The 22,800-nt window shown below is 37.2% G+C and overlaps 1 protein-coding gene across 2 annotated transcripts in view; it reads right to left on the reverse strand.

The window, feature by feature from the left end:
• The window catches only part of TUBGCP3 (tubulin gamma complex component 3), a 71,648-nt gene that overhangs the window by 44,982 nt on the left and 3,866 nt on the right, over positions 1-22,800 (reverse strand). For both annotated transcript variants that reach the window (XM_087726819.1, XM_087726818.1), the window contains exons 2-6: positions 16,434-16,541; positions 12,348-12,415; positions 9,780-9,857; positions 8,336-8,541; positions 5,500-5,672 (exon numbers count right to left, since the gene is read on the reverse strand). In XM_087726819.1, coding sequence (XP_087582945.1) covers positions 5,500-5,672; positions 8,336-8,541; positions 9,780-9,857; positions 12,348-12,415; positions 16,434-16,541 — 633 coding nt within the window. The remainder of the gene's footprint in view (positions 1-5,499; positions 5,673-8,335; positions 8,542-9,779; positions 9,858-12,347; positions 12,416-16,433; positions 16,542-22,800) is intronic.

Consider the following 22,800-nt stretch of genomic DNA (forward strand, 5'->3'; position numbering starts at 1 on the left):
GCAACGGGTGTGTATTTATGACAGTTGCACTGTCCCAAGGTGACGCAATCACCATTTGTAACTTCCCAGATGGTTTCTAACAAGCGAAGTCAATGGGAGAAGACACATTCACTTCACAACCATATGATTCATTTAACAATTGCAATGATTCTCTTAACAACTGTGGTGCAACTTATTTAATAACTGTCCTACTTAGCAACTGGAATTTGAGGACTACCTACACCAGTTCAAGTTTTCAATTGAAGGCTCAGACTGATGTGGAAATGTGTAATTGAATGTAATCAAAATAATATCTCCCTGGGGCTTCAGACTTCAACATGTTATTGCAGCCCGAGCATGTGGCTCATCAGGACTCGTCTCCGACTAAGCTGAACTGCTTCTGCTGCTGGGGAACACGCTGGGGAACACTGGAGCGTTCACTGCCGAGCAGCTGATTGGCGGTTGGAATACGGCGAGCGGTGATGGAGGCAAACGGCGATCCCCGCCGTCTAGAGCAGTATTCCGGGAGGCCAATCCAACCACCAATCAGCTCAGCAATAAAGGCTTCAGTGTTCCCCAGCAGCAGCAGTAGCAGCTCAGCTCAGTTGATCAGTGGTGGGTGCAAAGGAGATGAGCCCTGACGAGACACGTGCTGGGAATGCGATAACATGCTGAAGGTAACCAGGCTGTTTACTGTTTGCAGCAAGGATGCTAGCGAGATGAATACCAGATGGATGTTGGGAGGCAGAGGCAGATTTTTTTTCCTTGTTTTCCTCCTCTAAAGCTTTTATATATTTATTTATATATATATATATATATATATATATATATATATATATATATATATATATATATATATATATATATATATACATACACACACACATACACACACACACACACATACATATATACATATATATACATACATAGATACACACATATAAAAAAAATTATTTTCAAACAAACACAAACACATAACACATATAACATAAAAGCCTCTTCAACTACATAAAGTGTGTCAATTGGTTACAAGATCTTTCTGCATCCTTTCCATAGTCATCACTTGAATTTTATCAAAATTCACATATTGTCAATCAAGATATCTTTGTATACATTGTTATTATGCTTCCTTTGTTTGATTATCACTATTCTCTCCATTTTAGACAAGGTGTTCTAAATATATAACCATTAATATTATAATGATTCATTATATCATCTTGAATATCAACCTAATATATATGTATACAAATTGTTATAATTATTAAACATCCATTATGCTGAGCTATTATTACATCTTTTCAACATAAGGCATATTAAATTTGAAGTAAATTTATATTATGACATTTTATTACATCATCCAATGATATTACATCTTTATATTCTATTCTATATAGAATTGTTTATCTTTTATAAAAAGGTTTTTCAACATCATCTCCATAATCCTCACTTACAGTATAGTATAAAATTATCAATCTAGTAAATATAAATGCTTTGTTATCATTATTAATCATTTATTTGACTATAGCTATTATTACATTGTACATAGTACTCAAAATTTAACTACATTTAACTAAAATTTATTGTGACATTTCATTTCATCATCCTGTATCCTTCCAGAAATAGTGTAGTCCAATATGTCTTGCCATTTGTAAAGTCTGTATTCTAAGTGTTTTCTTGATAAGTATTATGTGGACTTCTCTTAAGAACTTGTTGCTCATTGCATGACTTATAAGGATTCGAAACCTTCAATCTGCTCCTTTTATCAGCTTAACTTTGTTATCATTAGTGCTTCTGCCAAGATTACTCTCATTATTTCTACCAAATTTTCTCTCCTTTCTTCATCTATGTTCTGTCATCTGAAATAAAATTCAGGTTCATCAATCTCTCCTTTCCATATTTCACACTTGTCGTTTCCCTCCACTCTCAGTTTGCTGTCAGTGTCAACAATTTTCTTATCACTTTCATATGTCTCTGTTATTTTTTCAGCTCTGTCCTCAAACTTCATCCCTGTCCCCGTACTTTCTGTATTTTGATCTATAATTTCAAGTCTCTTTTCAATTCTCTCTGTGGTTATTAAAACTTTTTGAATTTCTAAGAAAATTCTTTGCAAAGTTAGTGCCTTTTCTTCTTCACATTGTGCCATTTTCCAGGTTATAAACACTGCCAGAACATTTGAGACTTTTTAGGTTTCAAACAAATCCAGTGGAGTTTTTCAAGTCAAAGCTTTCTCTTTCCTTCAAAGGAACACCTATATAAACAAAACGTTTTCCACTGACCCTTTCAGTAAACAAAGCTTATAGCTTTATCAGATATTGCCAAGCCTCAAGCCACTAGATGATAGTGTTACCTCTTTTCCATCTGTTTTTGCCAAGCTCCGAAAGAGGGGGAAAATGTTTAAAAATTATGCTCCGTCCAAGCCTTATGAGAGAAGAAACTTTCAATCCACAAATACAAAAAATGGAAAAAGTATAGAGGAAGAAGGAAAAAAAGAGACCAGTCCAGTTTAAAAGTAAGAAGCATTTTTAAAATTCCATCCATAAAAAACAAAGAAAGTTAAGGTAGAAAAGATAACACAATAGTTTTAAACCAGGGTTAATTCGCCACTTATTTTCTTCTGTCTTCAATTTTATTTTAAACTCCAAGTCTTTTGGGGTTTCCTTTCTCTAATAATAAAAATTTTTCTCATCATTTCGACACACTGTCTCTCCTGTACTGCTTCTGTTTCAGGGACTTGTCCCAACCTATTCAGCCATTTTGGCTGCTAACCCTTGTTGCTGGCAAAAAGAGCTTTCTCTTGGATCAATCAGGGACTTTGCGATGTCCCTGAGATCAGCAGGACATGCTCTTCTACTTCAGAACAGTTTAGGTCAAAAAGGACCGTCCAGGAACAGAGATATCGACAGCAATCTTGGAGCCCCAAGATTGCATGTCGTGTCGTTGCAAAGTCAAGCCCCGCCTCCCAAACAGTGCCTCTTATAGTGCGAAAAATATGGGTAGTTCCATTAGTGCCAGCGCTTTACAAGAACATACACAAACTCCTCATTTAGTGACCAAGTTATGCAAATTTGGCTGAGTGCTGCCATCCATTCAGATGAAGTTCTCTCATACAGCTAGGCCTATGTTACCCTCACTGCAGGGCATTGTCAGGCACTTGAAATTTCGTTGTAAATATGCACTGTGGTCAGAAACTGAACTTTTTATTATGCCATTGTATTTCAGAATGGTCACTAACTGAGGAAGTTGCTAAATGAGAAGCGGGTGTATACAATTAGAATAAGGAATACAAAAGGGTAGAAAGAAAGCTTGTAGTTCTTGAACATGAAGTGAAGTGTACCAAACTAGATGTTTTAGGAATGAGTGAACATAGGTGAACCTGGATTGTCCATTGGACAATCACTGATATTCAGGATATGAAACTCTATGTAAGAATAGAGAGAGAAATAGCACATGAAAAAGATGTTTTAAAGGTAAAGAGATCTGTGATAAGATCACTAATATTTATACATACTTAATATCTTATCCAATATAAAATGGATAATGGAGACAACAATAAAGAAAGCTGATTTACTTTTGCTTCTCAAATCACAATAAGGGACCTAGTTTTCTTCTGAATTTCTTTTTTTAAAGAAATAAACTACTGAAAATATTAACTTGGAATTTCAACATATAGAAAGGGAACAGCAAAGGAATGTGTATTGTTCATACTATGCAATATGTATTTATATTATAAATATAAATCTGCAGGATTGGAAAAGATGTCAGCAGGAATCAAAATTGGAAATTAAAATACAAGCAATTGAAGATACACAGATGACATGACTTTGTTAGCTGAAAATAAAGATGATTTATGAGAAATATTTATGAAAGGAAAAATGGAATGTACTATAAAACTTGCCTATTAAGAAGTTTACAAAGTTAGTATCAACTTACATATTGATAAGTCAGAGGACTGGAGGATAATGAGACAATGAGAAACTTCACCTCACATTCCTCCTCCACTTCACTATTTTTTTATATCAATTATAATAGATTGGCAGACAGTTTTACTAATCTTCCTATCAGTTGGAGTTCCAGAAGACCAACAGAGCTACATTCAGAGCTGTGTTCAGACAAATTATAATGTCACTTATGCAATTTAAAATATGGCTAACGTTTCTATTCCAGGTAACCATCTACATTTGCTGAAGCCTGTCAAGTAATGTTTTTTTTAAAATCTAGGGAAAAATCTGTTTGTAGGATCTATACAGACTGTATGGACAGACCCACTTGGAAGACTTGATACCGAAGGCTCAACTTCCAGGGAAACATTAATTATATCAACATATTTTTCTGCTGGTTCAAGAAAGGAAGAATGCACATTAACAGAGCCGTGATGATTCAGTATCTGGAGACTATGGGGTCAAGATTGAAAGGAGCAAATTCATGCTCAATCCTAGCACAACCAAGTGGCAAATAAATTTCAAGACATATTAAATTCAAAGACTTCTATATTTAGTTCTGACTAGGTAGCCCTCTGAGCCATGGCTGCCATTTGATTTTCAAGCAGAAGTCATGAGTCAATCTGGGAGCCTCCTGCTTGAAAATCAGATGGCAGCCATGGCTCAGAGAACATTTGAAGTACTACTGGACATATTGCTGAACCTATTAATGGACTGGGAGACCAGACACACAGTCGCTCATGCCTTAGTCACCCTTGTCTGGATTACTACAATTCATTCTACTTGGCTGCCCTTCAAGATTCCCTGGAAGCTACAACTGGTCCAGGATGCATGGCACAGACAGCTGCAGATGCACCTCAATACACCCATGTAACATTGTTACTTTGAGAGCTTGGAGGCTATCAGTGGGCTTGGAGATACAATTCAAGGCCCAATACCTTAAACATTACTTTTAAAGCTGTTTGTGACACAAACTCTGAGTTTTGTGAGACTACCACTCTCTGATTATCTCTACTCATCCAGTAAAATCCCACAAACTCATATGTTCCAGAGCTTATCTCTTAAGCAATGTCCTCTCATAGAACCCAGGATTCATGCCTTCTCTTTCACTGTACTTGCCCTTTAGAATAGTAATCCCACCCAAGATCCAGATGGTTCTAATCCCACCTGGTTTTTCCATAGACATTGGATCAGGAAGAGTGTGAACCCATCTGGTTTGACTTTTCTGATTGTGAATCTGCCTCTTGCACCCTCTGTATTATGTTTTCTTGCATCATATTATTTTTTACATTTTAGTATTATAATTATATATGGAGTCATTTCAAGAGGGCAGCAGTACTTTAACTACCTAGCATTTTTCCATACAGCCACCAGGAGCAAGCAAACAAAATTCAGTGGCACCTAAGCAATAAATAAACATACTAGAACTTATTTCCAAATAATTATATTTTAAAAGCATTATACTAAAGTTTTTAATATGGACAAAATAATAAAGCCCCCAATTTGATAATTGATTTAGGCTCTTTCAACTTTGAAAGTTTACACACACTGTAAAGTCAGTGAAATATATTTCTCTTACCACTTATGTCACCCTCCCGCCTTGATCGTGGCTGATTACGTGAAACTGTGGTTGAAAGGCCTTTTGAGGTAGAATTCTGTAACGTAGGCTGGCCTGCAGTTAACGTCCAAGCAAGCCGCGTTCCCAGCTGTTGTCGGAGACAATCTCCTACTCCCGCACGTTGATAGGATTGTCTAAGAAAAGAAACCCTAGGTATTAATATAATAATGATAAAATGGCAATAAAATACACAAAATGTTCCAAATATTTTTGCTTTTCCATGACTGTCCAATGATGTTCCAGCCAAGCCTAATTCAAGCTTTGCAGACAGAAAATAGATAAAAATAAATAAATATACAAATACATACAAAATACTATCACTATAAAAGCAAAGGATTTCTCATGTGTTTCCTTCATATATAACTCCTAGCTTTATAGCTCTATAGTATAAGAGGAAATGCCAAACCTCTTGAATGTTCAGCAGACATCTTCTCTAGTATATTAAATACAATACAGAAGAAACATATTCTCATCCCTTCAGTTGTTTGCTGCCAAAAAAGTTATATAACAAAACAATGTCCTTTAAGGGATCATTTTAGAGACTGATATTTCAAATGCCTTGTGAGAGAAACTGTCTTCCACATATCGAATTACTAAATTTAGACCTGCCAATGCGAGGTTCAAAGCTTTGTTTCAATGATTACTTGACTTTTTATATGACTATATGGTTTTTATTTGTAAGCTACCAAAAGTCATTTATGGGCACTGCAGAAATTTGATAAATAAAAAATAATAAAATAATTTCTAGTAGATCTCCTCTAATATTTTAGTAAATTAAAAAACTACATTTATATTTTATTTCAATCCTGCAAGAAAGCCTATTCTTAGCAATGGAAATGTCTCTTACCCAAAAGTTTGTATATGGTACAGGTGAGAAATAGTCACCATACCTGGGACACTTGACTCTTATTAGCTATATTCAAGGGCAGGTTGCTAAGCTATCAAGGGGAATAGACTGAGAAATTCTCAGGTTCTCAGACTAAGCAATCAGCTAAGTACAAGTAGTCCTCATTTATCAACTACAATTGGGAGTAGCAACATGGTTGTTAGGTGAAGTGGTTGCTAAGTGAACCTGTGATTGTGCTTATGATCTTACTTCACCTTGTATTTGCTTTAGAGGTGAGAGTCATAAAGGCAAGGTCTGCTTGCAAATTATTTTTTAGCAGTAATTGCAGTTGTTAAGCAACTCAGAAATTAAATGAGAACTATCTATAATTATCACACCACTTACCATATTAAATAGTGTATTAAGTGTATCAAACTGAAGAGATTTATCAACCAAATACTGCAAATTTTTGTCTTTTTCTAAATCCTGCTCTTAGGCTTTGAAATTTACAATGCATTCAACAATAAGCCTCATTAAGGCCAACAAATATATTTTAAGATAATATACCGAAACACAAGATTTTTGTACATTACTACTATGGAATCATTCTAAGCACTTAACAATATAGACTGCATCTTGGGTGGGATTACTATTCTAAAGGGCAAGTACAGTGAAAGGAAAGGCATGAATCCTGGGTTCTAGGGAGGGCTGTCAAACTTGTGGCTCGCGGACCAGATTCAGGCCATGCCCATGCCTGGTTTAGTGAAGGGAAGAAAATTTGCGATATGTCACATAACGACACTGTGACGACACAAGTTTGACATCCCTGCTCTAGAGCTTAAGAGGTACCTCAATAGACTAATAGACTACATTCAGGTAAGTCCTCAACTTATGATTGTTCCCCTAACGATATTTTGAAATAGCAATGGGTTCAGAAAGGGTACACGGGTTCCAAAATGTCACAAAGACACCCCACAGTCAGGTGATCTTCATCTGGGGCTTGACAATCTGTTCACATTTCAATCTGGTTGCCAAATGCCCTGCCGCCATGAGATGACCATTTGCAATCTTGCTGGCTTCTCCAGAAAGTCAATGAGGAAGTCAGCAAGAAAGGTTGCTGCTGCTGCAAACAGCCAAAACTGCTGTTCCTGCAACCCGTTGAATGATTTCAACTCTCCTTCATCAACAGAGCTGAAATTCTTCAGCTGGCAGCTCTTTCAGCCACCTTCCAGAGATAAGAGGGAGCTGAGAGCTGAAATCTAAGCAGGATTTTCTGCCCCAGAGCAGAGAGAGAGAGCAGTAAGGTAAGGAGTACAAGGTGCTCAGGCAGGTAGGGGCGGCTCTGGGAGGCCCAGTACAGTTACAAGTGCTCAGCGCTGAAAATTCCTGCTTGAATTTCAGCCAGGAGGAATATCAGTCCATGAGCAGGAAGGCAGTACAATAAAGTAAGGAGTGCAGGGTGCCTTGGGATGGGGTGGGGGAGGTAAACGCAGGCTGAGTGCCTCTCTGCTCAGGGGCTGAAAATCCTGCCTTCCAGTGGTTAGTAAAAGCTTTAGCTTTTTAAAGCTAAAACAGAAACAAAAAGAGTAGAAGATCAAGATAAGCAGAGATTAACCACTGGATTAACACTAGACAAACTAGACAAACACTAGACAAACAATCAAATGAACGAACAGTAAACAACAGCCTAATCAAGGAACTAGCAAGAATTTCCAACACTGATAAGGCAAGCTATTTTAAATAAAGAGTGAGCAAACCCCACTCCCTTCCAGCACTGACAAGATTTTATCTAGTCTGCTAATAAAACATCTGCAAACAAATAACCAAGCTCAGAGAACACTAAGAACTCTATTGTTTATATATACATATATTGTGAGTCTGAGAGTCATATTTAAAACAATGTGACTCCAGAGTGACTCAGGCAATGCCAAAACTGAATTAAATAAAACAAGATGAACACATTTCCTTTACCCTGGAAGAAATGTTGGTGGAGTTGGCGTTGGTCCATTTGGGGCATATATCCCTATACTACTGATCCCACTGCTTCCCATAGTGCCAGGCTGGAGATTCCGATCTTGATAATTCAGAGGAAGACTCTGAGGTCTAGCATAGTAGTAAGGAGTTGAGTGAGCATCCCGTGGTAGAGCTTGAGCAAAGAGGGTAGCAAAATTTGAAACCTTGAGGGGAAAAAAGGCCCACATTTTAAGGATACCTCATACAGTAATCTAGTCCAAAGCATCATCCAAATCAGTGTTTCTTAAACTATTCTGCAGAACACAAATGATAAAGATGAGCCATGAATGACCCCATAATCTAACAATATGGCTTTTATGTTTTATCTTATTAGCTAAACATTATTACTTCTCTGTGAGGTGAGTTGGGCTGAGAAAGATTGACTGGCCCAAAGTCCCCCAGCTGGCTTTCATAACTAAGGCAGGACTAGAACTCACAGTCTCCTAGTTTCTAGGCCAGCACCTTAACCAATACACCAGACTGGATCTCTATTATCCTATCAGCAAATTTAAAAAAAAACATTGTTGAAGCTCTTTCTAACACAAAATGTAAAACAAAAAGAAAAGAAAACATGCATCTGGATTTTTGAACTAAATTTCAGAGAATGCGAGCTTTTTCACGAGAAAGTGGATTTACAGCAACCTCCCAATATAACCAGTAACAAAACTGAAATAGTTGTTACAGTTTCTTTAAAAAATCTCATGTAGACAATGATGAAATATGTCAACAAGTCAGAATATAGGTATTTCTCACTGAAGAAAAAGTTACATTCTGACCTTGAAATTATTTAAGAAATTACATCAGACAGAAACATGGCTGTTATTTTTATTAACTATGCGTCTAAAATAAGCCACAATGATAAAACATTTCTAGAGCCAAATCCAATTTTTCCCTGGATATTTTCATTACATTCTACATGAATTCACCTCAATGAAAACTGATTAATATCTATTCTATACAGTAGCTAGTAGAAATATCAAACACATATTTGTTCCTTGTATATTTATTTGCTAAATTAGAGATCAATTGATGTGTTTTGCCACCAGGCACAAGATTTCTTGTAATGAAAAAGAGCCCCCCCCACCCCCCCTTTTTTTTGCAATGGCACACCAAATAGACATACGTTCAGAGTTTATTTGCTATTAATTTCAGTGAAGTTTTTAGGCAGCAGAAGACTATATTAAATGATTTAACCAGTCATTTTAAAACATTTTAATGTTCTTAATCATTTGAAATTGACCATCTTGTCATTTAACTCATAAAAATGGCAAATCAATGAAATTAAAAACTTTAAGAAAATTCAATGTTAAATTTCATTAGAAGTTTGATTGTAAAAGTTAACATTTATATAAACACATACATACATACATATATAATAAACAAGATTAAAAATTCTATTTGCCTTGTTTGACTGCTTACGAGGATCTTCACTGAGACTAAGCAGGAGGTAGAGGATTGACCATCTGTTTTTCAAAACGCCCTATGATAAGAGACAACAATTAGTTATGACAACTTGACTCCAAAATATAAAAGTATTACTTATTCAGAACAAAGCAGGTATTGTCTGCCTTTTCATTTCAAAATAGCATAAATGGGTAACGCCAAGTTCCAAGAAATCTAGCCAGCTATTGTTCACTTCTGCAAAACTGATCCTTAAGTTTCATAGCAGCAGCCAATCACTCAGCCAGATTCAAAGAAAATAAAAAAATTAGACACACAGATCTATTGTCACAATAATTTTATCTATATGTATACACACACAAACACACGCACACACACACACTTTAGAGTATCAGCAATTGCCCATTTGCCCCTTTTGTACTTATAAGCTTCTTTGTGTTTACACAAGGCATTGCCTTCAAATTATTTCATTTCCACCATCTACTTTTCCACATTGGATGATGCTAGTAAAACCAAGGGAATAGATTGTGTGGACTGAATTGTTTCAATGAACAACCTATCATAGCCAAAAAAAGAAAAATTGATATCAAGCATCAGTAATGGAGGATTCCTACTAAAATAAGCCATGTCCTTGCCAGGATATCCCAAGTTTCTTTCAGGTTTGTTTAAATGAATTGATTCTGCAAGATAAATTATGAAAATTAGAAAACTAAAGAAAAGACTGATAGTTCTCTTTGAGTCATTAGCTGCTCAGGAGCAATTGCATTAAGCAGCCTTTTAACTATTTTCAGAATCTCAAAATCTTTTAGCAGCCTCCTCTAGTGAAAGAAAGAACTCAACCATGCCAAAGAATAATTAATTTGCATTCACGGGCACGCACGCACGCACACACACACACAGTTTAGTTGCATAAAATTAATATATGTTTAAGGAATCCTAGACATAATGTACCAAAAAATAATTAAAATAAAGCCAACATTATTTAAGGGACTGAAGGAATATATGATCAATTAATCAATATACATTAACTTAAAAATAGAGCAGGAAGATAACTTTAACATAATAAAACAAAATATACCTTGACAGTCTAAGACCTTTCCATAAAAAGTCATTTTAGGAAACTAAAATAATTGCTATTCATTTTATTTTCATAATAGGATTTCATTACAGTATTATAGAACATAAGGGAACACAATACATTTCCATAAAAACTATGGTCCAACTGGTATTGCAGAGAACAAGGCTTTGCAAAGCAATGACATTCGTATAAATGATGTACAGGGAGTGGGACTATAACCGTAATTGGGACTGTAGTTTCCATTGTTAAGCAAAGTGGTCAGTAAGCAAAGCATAATGTAACCATACCACTTGGCAGTAATGGCAGTTTGGCAAGCCTGGTTGCAATCATTAGGCAAGAACTACATAATCTTTGGGCAAGGACCTCATGCCACCCCTACCCTGCCCAAACTGATGTTGCTTTGAATCTCTCCACCAGCCTATCTCCCACCATCTCAGCCCTTTGGCCACCATGCATTCTACCACCTACTCCTACCACTGACCTTCACTGTCTTCCTCCTTCCACTGCTGACCCAGGATTCAGGTGCTGAACAAGGACACAGTGCCAGTGAGTGCAGCAGGGCAGTGAAGCCCCATTTGCTAAAGGATACTCAATGGGCTATTGCTTCTTGTGCCAACAATGGAAGTTGGAAGTCCTATACCTGCCCTGACATCCTGCTTCCTCTACATCCCATTACCTCCTTCCTAGGTAGGCCTAGCTCTGGAGGCTGTACTGTGCTGAAGTGGCAGCAAGATTAGATGGGAGAGTACAGGGTGGCCCAAAGGGAAGAGATCGGGGTGGGTGGGGTGGAGATAGGTGAGTGGAGGAACTGAAGCAGGAGTTTGTACAAGGGTAGAGAATAAGAACATGGGACGTTGCAACTGGTTGTAAATGTAGGTCAGTTGCCAAGTGCCCAAATGTTGACGGTGTGACTGCCAGAGTGCTGCAACAGCCAGAACTTTGAGGACTGATCGTAAATCTCAGGTGTTCAATAGCAATAGCAGTTAGACTTATATACCGCTTCATAGGGCTTTCAGCCCTCTCTGAGCGGTTTACAGAGTCAGCATATTGCCCCCAACAACAATTCGGGTCCTCATTTTACCCACCTCGGAAGGATGGAAGGCTGAGTCAACCTTGAGCCGGTGAGATTTGAACAGCCGAACTGCAGAACTGCAGTCAGCTGAAGTAGCCTGCAGTGCTGCATTTAACCACTGCGCCACCTCGGCTCTATTCAGCAATATTGTAACTTTGAATGGTCACTGAACAAATGGACCTAACTCAAAGATTACAAGAGATTCATCTCTTCTCAAAAGGTGCCAAATGGGTCTTCACTAAATTCCCAGAGTTGTCTACATATGCTTCCACAAACAACACTTCTGTTTTGCAACAGCAAAAGAGAATGTGAATCCTTTCAGAAGCCAGGCTGCTTTAAAGCTTCAAGACAGATGCTTCATTTTGCTAATAGTTTTGTAAATTTTTTGCGCACCCTAGGTAGAAAGTTTGTTCCTTTACCTGTGAGTAAAGTTTTCTGTAGAGCTCTGAAAATACAGCAGCATGTTCTTCTCTTCCTTGGCGCACAACTGTAATAGAGAAAAACATTTTAGGGGCAGTTTGGGAAGCAAATCGTGTTTTACTTTTTGAAGGCAAATGACATTGCTATTGAGTATTTTATTGCTATATAGATTTCTGCTGGCTTATATTACAAAGTTGGCCCCCAACAATTCCTATTACATCATGGTTTGTTTGTTTTTAATCTCAATGTTGTTCATATGTAGAAAATCTACATTTTGCATTAAGATGCAAATTCATACAACTATTCATTCTTCATATACAACAACCTTTTACTTAATATTATATAATTGATCTATGGGCTAGGAAAAGGTTTTTCTGCATAAAGATGATTATTTCTTCACAAGATCTGCCTTGATTACGTAAAAATGCAAGACAATGTATAAATGAATGGGAAAACACAAATCCTTGTTACACTAGATTTTACTTCTATTGCATGGGACCCCAACTCCTGGGCCACAGCCCACTCCTGGCCTGCAACCCATTCGGAACTGGGCTGCCCCAGCAGTGGGTGAGCATGCGTGCACATGCAGCCCCACTCACAAGAGCAGCAAGCGCTCACACAAATGAAGCTGTGCATGCATGCGCGTCAGCCCCTCTCCTCCCCACAACAGGCCACTAACACGTTGGGGGATGTTGTTCTATGATATCCTCTGTGGTACTGATTTGAAGAATCAGATTTCCAAAAATATATGAAAATGCAGACATTGCTTCTTCGCCAAGATTAAAAATCACTGTGAATACACTCCTCCTAATTCCTGATATTGCTAAAGATAAATCCAAAAATATTTCCATGCCAAGGCTTAAAGTGAGGGAATGGTTCTAAGGTATATTATTATGAGTACTAATAGTAACGCTTGTTTTTTCTTTTTCTGAAAACTTTGAACTGTTTACCTATCTATATAGTTGCAAGAATAGATACTAGCTATATAAATCAAGCACAATTTGATGTCATACAAGAGACATAGTTTATAAACTACGGTATGTTTTATTAAATGCCACCTAGAGTCACATTTGTAAGATGTGTGACTATATAAATTTGGTAGATTAATAGAAAGACTGATAGACACATAATAAAAGGTAACCCAAGCATCAAGCAATTGTACTGTCTCCAATAAAACAATCTTACCCTTGGAATATGCATTTTTAAAAATTTCTATTAAATACTCTATGTGGGCCAATATAAATTATGGTCAGAAACACTTACTGCAAAAATAAAAAGACAACATCTCAGTTATTCACAAAATAATTGAGAAAATGATATTTTAAACTATTCTACATCTTCTGATTTATAAAATTAATTGATGTCATAGTTCATGTTCAGGATTATACACAATGCATCTGGAAGATCAGATCATTCTCACTCAAAGACATAAGGTGGATGACAACAAAGCTGTCAAAAAGTAACCTCTTCCCCTTAAGTTTCTTGTCTTGTCCATGGAAGGAATAAAGGGGCAAATCCCCATTTCCTGCTGCGAAGACAAAACTGCCCAACCTACTTTTTACACAGCATTTTTTCTATATACATTTGCAATTTAAAAAATGGTTTGCCTTATTATTCTGCAGAGAAAAAAGTCGACTATATAGGATGAAAGAGGATCTCATTGCTCCCTACTTCACTTCCCACAACCAGTAAGTGCATAATAGCCAAAAGCTACCCTTCCAAAGTGCTTGTACAGTATTTGTGAAATAACATGATGATCACAGCAGAAAATTCCCTGCATGGACAATCTATAAAGGAAATGGGAACGTGAAAGTGAAAGAGGAGGAAGAGGAGGATGGGGAGAAAGAGAGAGGGGGGAGAGGGAGAGGTAGGGAGAGAAGAAGGAAAAGGAGAAAGAAAAAAACTCTATACATTTGAAGTCTTAAACATCTGAATAAAGATACTTTAGAATTGTTTTATGTTCTTAAAGGGGGAGCCATGGGGAGGAAGGATAACTGCTCGCAACACGTAGTCAAAATACGACCCCTTGTTCAGCAACTGTTCAAAATTATGATGCCACTGAATGAGGGTAACTATTTGTGAAGTTGCAGCTGCGACAGTGACCCTGCAGTTATGTGATCATGCAATTACAATGTTGCAGTGAGCTGAGGTCACGTGATTGCCATTTGTCACCTTCCCTGCTGGCTTCCCATAAAGTCAACAGGGAAGCCAGGAGGGAAGGTTGCAGTTGCTCCTGTAAATCAATCCTGTCACTTTTTCTCCTGAGGAGCCCCACTATGGAGTACAAGATCCCAGGGCAGGGATCTCATACTCTACAATACGCTCAACAACCTGAGCTCCCACTGACCTGCTTGCACTCAACTTGTCTGGTCCCTGCTTGCATCTTTTGCAGGCCTACCAGTGGCCCTCACTGTTCCACCTGCACCTTCATTGACCTGACTGTGCTCTCCAGTGACCACCCACACAAGGCCCTCACTGGTCTGCATGCATTCCCTAGCACCCACCCACCCCACACTCCTTACTCCCACCTTTTAACTGTTACATGGTGCCGGGGTTAAGATGGCACTGCTAGGATTGCCTTTGCTAAGCAATGTAGTAACTTGACATTGTGCTTTACGATATTATCACTTAATGACAATGATCCCAGTAACCTGTATATATGCCATGCCATGCCATTAAAAAGCTTGAAAAAGAAACAGGTGAGGCAAAAACTCAGATTCTGAGACTCCACTAAAGTCTACAAGTTTGCCTGGGGCAGCCCTTGAAGAGCATTCGGAGACTTCAGCTTGTCCAGAATGCAGCCGCGTGAGCGATTGTGGGTGCACCTCGGTTCACCCACGTTACACCTATCCTCCGCGAGCTGCACTGGCTGCCTATTGGTCTTCGGATACGCTTCAAGGCGCTAGTCGTCACTTATACAGCCCTTCATGGTATTGGACCTGGGTACTTGAGAGACCGCCTGCTGCCGATCACCTCCAATAGACCAATTAGATCCCACAGATTAGGCCTCCTCCGTATTCCATCCGCTGGCCAATGCCGTCTGGCAACCACCCGGAAGAGGGCCTTCTCTGTGGCTGCTCCAGCCCTTTGGAACGAGCTCCCTGTGGAGATTCGAACCCTCACCACCCTCCAGGCCTTCCGCAAAGCCCTTAAAACCTGGCTATTTTGACAGGCCTGGGGCTAATGAGTCTTGTCCCCCCCTCGAATCGTATGGTTGTTGTGTGCTTTTAAACTATGGTATTGTTTTGTCTGCCTTTTATTCCTTATTTGTACCCTTCCCCCTTGACTTGGGTTGTGAGCCGCCCTGAGTCCCCTTCGGGGAAAAGGGCAGCATAGAAATTTAATAAATCTATTCTAATCTAATCTAACAGTTATCTAAAAGTTTGGCTAAAGTTGTCATTTCTTTTAATTGTTGCTAGCCACCTGGAGTCACTGAGTTGGACGGCATATAAGTTTATTTTGTTGTTAGTTAGTTAGTTAAATCTACTCTAAATTCCCTCAAGTTCAGCTGGTCTTACTTTAAGGGAATTGCATGCCAGCCTCTTAATACTTGTTATCCCCTTACTCATTTATTTATAGTTGCTTCAGTTAGAATCGCTGCTGCATCTCTGATCTTTTTGTGTGTAATTGACAATATTCATGGAAATACTATCTAAGCCAGACAACCCACCTGATGCCCTCAGAGGTTGATACTAACCAAGATGGGAGCAACAAAGAAAGTATAGAACTCTGAGATTTATCTGGAGTGCATCAAATCTAGAATCTTGCTATGATTGTCATTTCATATTTTCTTCACTACAGTAGTTATACAAATGTAAGTGATGTTAATAAGGAATTGAAAAAGAGCATAAACCCATTCATTCTGCATTATGTCTTCTCTGTATTAATTTCAGCTAACAGTGATATGTTTTAATTCATATAAACATAGACTAAATTTTATTTATGTTTTATAAAAATTATTGGAGTAATAATATAGCACTGATAAGTAATCAAGTGAATCTAACCAAGTATAATTTAGTAGCAGTACGAATTTTATCGAAAATAAATCTAAACACCATTAAAAACCAAATTCCAAATAAACTTACATTCTTTTTTAATTTTTTCTGCCACAAGAAATTCATCTCTCTCGACTGTAGGGGCAAAGTTGCTTCCAATGACTCGCACTGCATACTGAAACTGCTGAGCAACATCAGCTGAAATGAAAGCACAGTTAGATTGCAAATATTTCATTGTATTTGTTTATTTAATCATTTATTTCCTACCTTTCCCTCAGGGAATTCATGAAAAGGCATGTTTTTCCCACCCATATTATCTTCCAAACAATCTTTGAACTTAAGTCAAATTGCTAATGAACAACTCAATATTGTCCAAAAAGATTCATCACTGAACAGATATTGAATTTAGATTTTTCAAGATTTGGAAACCATGACATCACATATATTAGTAAACTGATAGAAAGAAGTCTCTTAAAAACAAAGCCTCCATAATCAGAAGATGAATGGATAAACTGTGCTACTATACAGTCAAGAACATTTGATCTAAATCAGCAATTCTCAAAGTATGGTCTGATGATCTTTTTCAGAAGTCAATTCAATATTTTTAAATTTCTCTGTTTAAACTTCTAATATAGTAAATATTGACAGATGTAACTCACATTAACCAAAGCTCTCTTGGTCCTCAATCATGTTTAAGCATATAAAGAGGTCCTGAGGCCAAAATATTTAAGAACCACTGATCTAAATCATTTTAGAAACAAACATCACAAACCCAAGAAAGATACTTTGCATTTCCTCAATTAAACCCAAGGATTTAGAAACTACTAAAACCTAATCTATTAAGAACCATTTCAATTATATAGTACTTATAGCCAAAGCAATGATACATACATTCTATTTATTTATAAGATGATTAATGTAAAACAATTCATAACAGGGCCAGGTCAAATAATTAAACAAAACCCAATCCTAAAAAGCAAGACGAGATTTTTCACATGACTTGTCATGACAGAACATCTATTTGTTCAACACAAAAATCAACTAGGTTAGCAAAATTCTTAAAACAATGATTCAAAAATTACAAAATCCAGGTGTTTGATTCAAGCAGCCAGGTTTCTTCATACATTTTTCAGTTGTTTCCTTTCAGTTTCAGTTGCTTCCTCTCTCTCTAAGAAACAAGATGTGTATATTCAACCTCGTAAAAACAGGGGGCATAAACTCACTCCCCCAATCAATTGAAGTCTACACATGATGTCACAAGGAGAGATCTGAGGTCATTACAAGAAAACTAATTTTAAAATTTTGTTTTTTCTTGTGGGTCGAGATTTTTAACGATGGAAAGCCCCAAGAAATGATTTTCAGAAATGTAATGGGCTGATGATTTAAGAGAGGAAATTTAGAATAGTTTGCTTCATAGAAGTACTGACTTCTATTTCCATCTTTATTTTGAAGAGAGGGGGGAATTTGTGCCTTCAATGTTAGCAATTTTTCAGAACAAGGTTGCATTTTCAAGCATTCATACTTTAAATAATGACTTGGTTTTTCAGTACTGTTCACTTGAATCTTTATAATTAAACAATATATTGTTCCTTCCAAAGCTGAGTGATTTCTCAGATCAAAAGCTGTTGGAAACAAGGATACCAGAAAGCTAGATTTAAACAACTGTATATCTTGGAGCAGGCATTTAAATTCAATTTTGGATAATTTTAAATGGAAGCAGGACACGCATCACTCTGTTTTCCCAACCCCTTGCTTAGCCCTTAAGAGTCACCAGGGTGGAGGGTATTTTACTGTTTTATTTTCTCCATCTGTATGGATTAGCCAGCTTTAGTAATCATCATTATAAAGATGCACTCAACACACACTTTTGATAACATTTGTGTTATTCTGTGTACAAGCATCTGTAGTCTGTAAATACCACAGAACAGCAAAATAGCAAAAGAAAAACAGAGCGGTGTTATATTACCCCTTTCCTCAAAGTGATTGAGACATAGCTTGTGAAAGCAATCTTGGTTGATGTCATATGGCGTGTAAATCAAAACCAAACCATATTATGGCTCTGTATATTGTATTTTGTCAATGTTTGCTAAGACTGTCAGCCATTGCCTTCCATTGCTCTTGGAACCCAATAATCAGCTCTATATTCTACTCCTAAATTCACTATGAAGGTTCAGGATTTAGTCTTTAGGCTCTTTATTTTTTTAAAAAAAAAACTTTAATTCTGTGTCTTTAAATGGTTGGACAGGAAGATTCAGGAAACTGATAAAATACTATAAAAATGCAAAATTAAAGAAATGCACAACTGGAGCCAGCATACAATAATTATTTCCTTCAGTAGTCAGTATTCTATTCTCACTGAAAATTGGGATCATCAGAACCTTGGTCCTAATATGCTCATTGTTTACTTATTTGTTTTGATAAACTTAGAAAAGAAAAAAACGGTAGCATATTTCAGTGATAAAAAAGCCAGGCTGCAGATCTGAGGGGAGAAATAAATATCCAAGCATTTTTTTTAAAGCCTAATATGATCTTTGAGATGCATTCTCTTTCACCATCTGGTCTTTAAATTCTTTGTCTTTGCTAGAGACTTCATTTCATTTTTGGCAAAACTAGATCAGCAAAATGAAGAGTGCCAAATGCATGGGGTAAATGCCAAATGACTTTTGCCAAAAGCAGAAAGAAGGAGCTGATATCTTGAAAAACAAGCTTTCATCTTGCAGATCCTAATGGACTTCACAAGCTGGCACAAACCAATAAATAGAAAAGATAGCAAAATTAAGATCTATTCTGCATGTTCTCCTCTATTTGTCACCTTAATTTTCAAAACACTGGGGCTTAACTATGTTCCAATAACAAAAATTAAACAGTAATCTAATCATATTAACATTCACAATAACTATAATTAGAAGAGAAACATCCTAAACTACCCCTTAACTTTTATTACCCAGAAAACTCTTATTTAAATGAATTAATTGCATCTCATGAATATACATACAACAAGGCACGAATATATATTTTAAAGTTAATAAGAAAGCCATTTAGAATATGCCCCAAAACACATATATATGCCTGTTCAAAGATTTCCGAAACCTCACTTTAGGACTGAAAAAAACCCACAAAAACTTATGAGAATGATAATAATTTTAAGATTATGTCTTTGTTTGACTATCCTGGCAGAAGCTCTTAATGAACACATTTACAGAACGTTCTCCAAAAATTAAGTATATTATTATATGCTATTCTGATTGCAAAGTGCCTACAGCAAAAAGCATACATTATTAATTTGATGGAGGCATTTTAGCAATTTAAATCATGAGCACTTTTATATTAATTGCTATAAAACCATGTTTCCTTAATGATTAGTGGTGATTGTTCTTTACCACCAATTATGCAATATACATTTCCTTCTGTTCCATTAATGTATTAGAGGAATTTACACTCCATTAATATATATATATATATGCATACCTACACCCATGAAAATATACGAACGAACACACACACACACACACACACACACACACACACACACACACACACACATATATATATATATATATCGGCAAATCCTCTGAGAAATTGGAAAGGAAATAGCATAGGGACTACATTATAAAAAGTTAAAATGGAAAAAAATTCCCAGAATAAAATATTCTAATTGTAATAGCTGGAGCTTTCTAGAAACTTGTAAAAATATGAATATATGTAATTAAATTAAATATAAGTTGACAAAGACTTGATGGAGCAAACAAATGAAATATTAAAACATTTAGCTGAATGGTTTTTCCATTAACAAGATAATTAGTAATACTTAAGTATTTGAGGTCAGAAGTAAATTTAGAAAAAAAAAAAAAACCAAGGAAAATCCGAGCTTTTGAATCCAATTTCAAGCATACGTTAGGTGCTCTTTAAAAGAAAGCTGAGATTTTGTGCAATGATTCATTTCGGTTTTTCTAGCAATAATTTTCTTAAATTGTATTATTTTCCCTATTTTGATGTGCTTTAAAACTCTGGTTGCTGACCTCAAACTTCCAATTAAGGTGAACATTGCATCTTTCCCCTGGACTTCCATTGATTCATCCTTGTTTCTCACTTTTATCAATGTTTCTACCGCCAAAATCATTTTTGATCACATCTCCCTTCCTGCTCATATTTCAAAATCTATACACAGCTTTTCCTGCTTCCTCTTTGCTTTTGGGTCCAGATATAACCTTGTATTGTCACAATCTCCACTTTTCCAACCCTCACCCCCTTTCATTCCTTCAAAAGACAATCCCCTCTTCCATTCTGCAAACCTCTAGGGACACAAATATTGTTACAATAATTAAAAATTACAAAAGAGAAATAATATTTTTATTAAATAACTATAGTAATAACAATAATAAATTTATTATTATTTAATGAGAACATCCAAACATGCAATTATCCTCATAATATGCATGCAATCGTCATAAGAGTCTTTTGCAGCTTCCTCTTGGTGTAACAAAAGCTACAATTAGTAAACTGTACACAGCTGCACATATATAAACCAAAGCAGGGGTGGGTTCCTGTACTGGTTGGTACTGGTTCGCTGCGTGCGCACACCCGTCACGCATTGTTCGCGCATGCGCAGTTGACTTTAAATTGTTCTGTGCATGCTGGCAACAGCAGAAGAGACTGGGGAACCGGTTTGGGGGTGTGGCCAGCCTGGGTTGCTGTGAGCTCTGCAACACAGGCCAAATCACCACTTCCGGTTCAACTGAACCAGGCCGAACTGGGAGCAACCCACCTTTGAACCAAAGCATGTTCCTTGAGAGTTGTGTTTTATCATCTACCTAAAATATATTTTCTCCTCCAGTTTGACTTTCCTCTTGCCTACTCATATATGCACTTACATCAGCAGCAGAGCATTGGACCCAAGTTTTGTATTTCAGTCTTGCTGTACAGAATCAAAGGAGGATTTAAATGAAACGCATTTTGGCAGCAAATCTCACCCTCCGGATCTGAATTGAATTTGAATGTCTGCAGAGTTTGAGGTGACTCTGAGTGGTTTCACTCCTTTCTAGATGGGTACATCTAGTCAATAGTGGCAGAGGGAGATGTGGGCACCTTAAGTACTCTGTAATGGAGTTTTAGAAAGCTAAGACCTTTCCCCTCATCCTTCTTAATATCTATATCAGCGGTTACCAACTGGTAGTCCATGGACCACTGGTGATCTGTGAGAAAATTTTGGTGGTCCGCAGAAAATTCTTTGCATTTTTTATATTGCACTAAATCAGGGATCCTCAAACTATGGCCCCTGGGCCGGATATGGCCCGCCAAAGCAATTACTCCCATTTGCTGATGGGATTGTGTCCTTCAGGCACTTAGCTTGGCTGCCTGTTTAGTAGCTCCAGCCCTTTCCTCCCTCCCTCCCTCCCTCCCTAGGAGGCAAGGCGCTTCAGTGAGTGGTGCGTGAAACGTCGGCCAGGCTCCTCGAAAGACAGTTTGCAGGGGGCAATCTAGCACCCTGGCTAGCTACTAGACAAACATTCATTCTTGGCGGTATTTGAGATTCTTAGCTGCAATGGATAGCAGCTAGGGTTGACCCCGGGTACTTCTCTCCACTAACAGGAGGCCCAGATAAGTGCCTGAAGGACCCCATTCCATCACTAATTTATATTAGTGGTCCACAAGATTTAAAATTATGAATTTAGTGGTCCCTGGGGTCCAAAAGGTTGGTGACCCCAGATCTTTATAATGCCATCAGCAGAGGACTATTGTTGATTCGGGGTGAGACATCATCAATATATGTGCTTTTCACTATATTGATGATGTCTCAATGAAGGGATGCAGCGTAAATCCCAACTTTGCATTTCTATCAGAGTCTGGATAAGAGGAATAGGCTCGAATTCAAGATTCTGTTACTATTACCTTATAATAAAGGTAATACAATATTAGCATGCATGACTTTTGGTCTCCTAGTCTGGTTACCTGGAAGTCTCAATGACCTGAATTCCCACCCCTACCCCCATTTTTGTGAGAATTAGGGAAGCGTTTCAGTTACTTGGATTAAGTTATGCCTGAACTGAGATTTCTTTTAGCTGAATATTGTCTTTATTTCATTTTTTTTCCTCCTATTTCTCGATGTCATTCTTTCTTCTCATTTCAGGAACCCACATTGGGACTCTGATCTTCCAAACTGTCTTCTCTATATTATGTAATATTTGCAACAAAAAAAGAAGAAAGCTACTATATTTATTTATCAGCAACATTTGTAAGAGAATTGGCTCCAGGCACCTCCTGATATAGGTTTTTAGAGGGTGCTTGGGGAGTCTAATGATCTAGTAGTTGGCTTCTAGGAATAGAAGACAATTTGGGCTCTCTGACAAATTGCTTCTGAACAGTTTATTTCTATGCACCAATCCTGAGGCACACTTTAGTTCCTCTGGGAGACAAAGCATCAGAAATGACATACAGTATATGTATGGATAAGGAGCAC

Source organism: Thamnophis sirtalis, unplaced genomic scaffold, assembly GCF_051295495.1.
Source record: "Thamnophis sirtalis isolate CommonGarterSnake01/CBP01778 unplaced genomic scaffold, rThaSir2_p1.2 scaffold_12, whole genome shotgun sequence".
NCBI classification, from domain to species: Eukaryota; Metazoa; Chordata; class Lepidosauria; order Squamata; family Natricidae; genus Thamnophis; species Thamnophis sirtalis.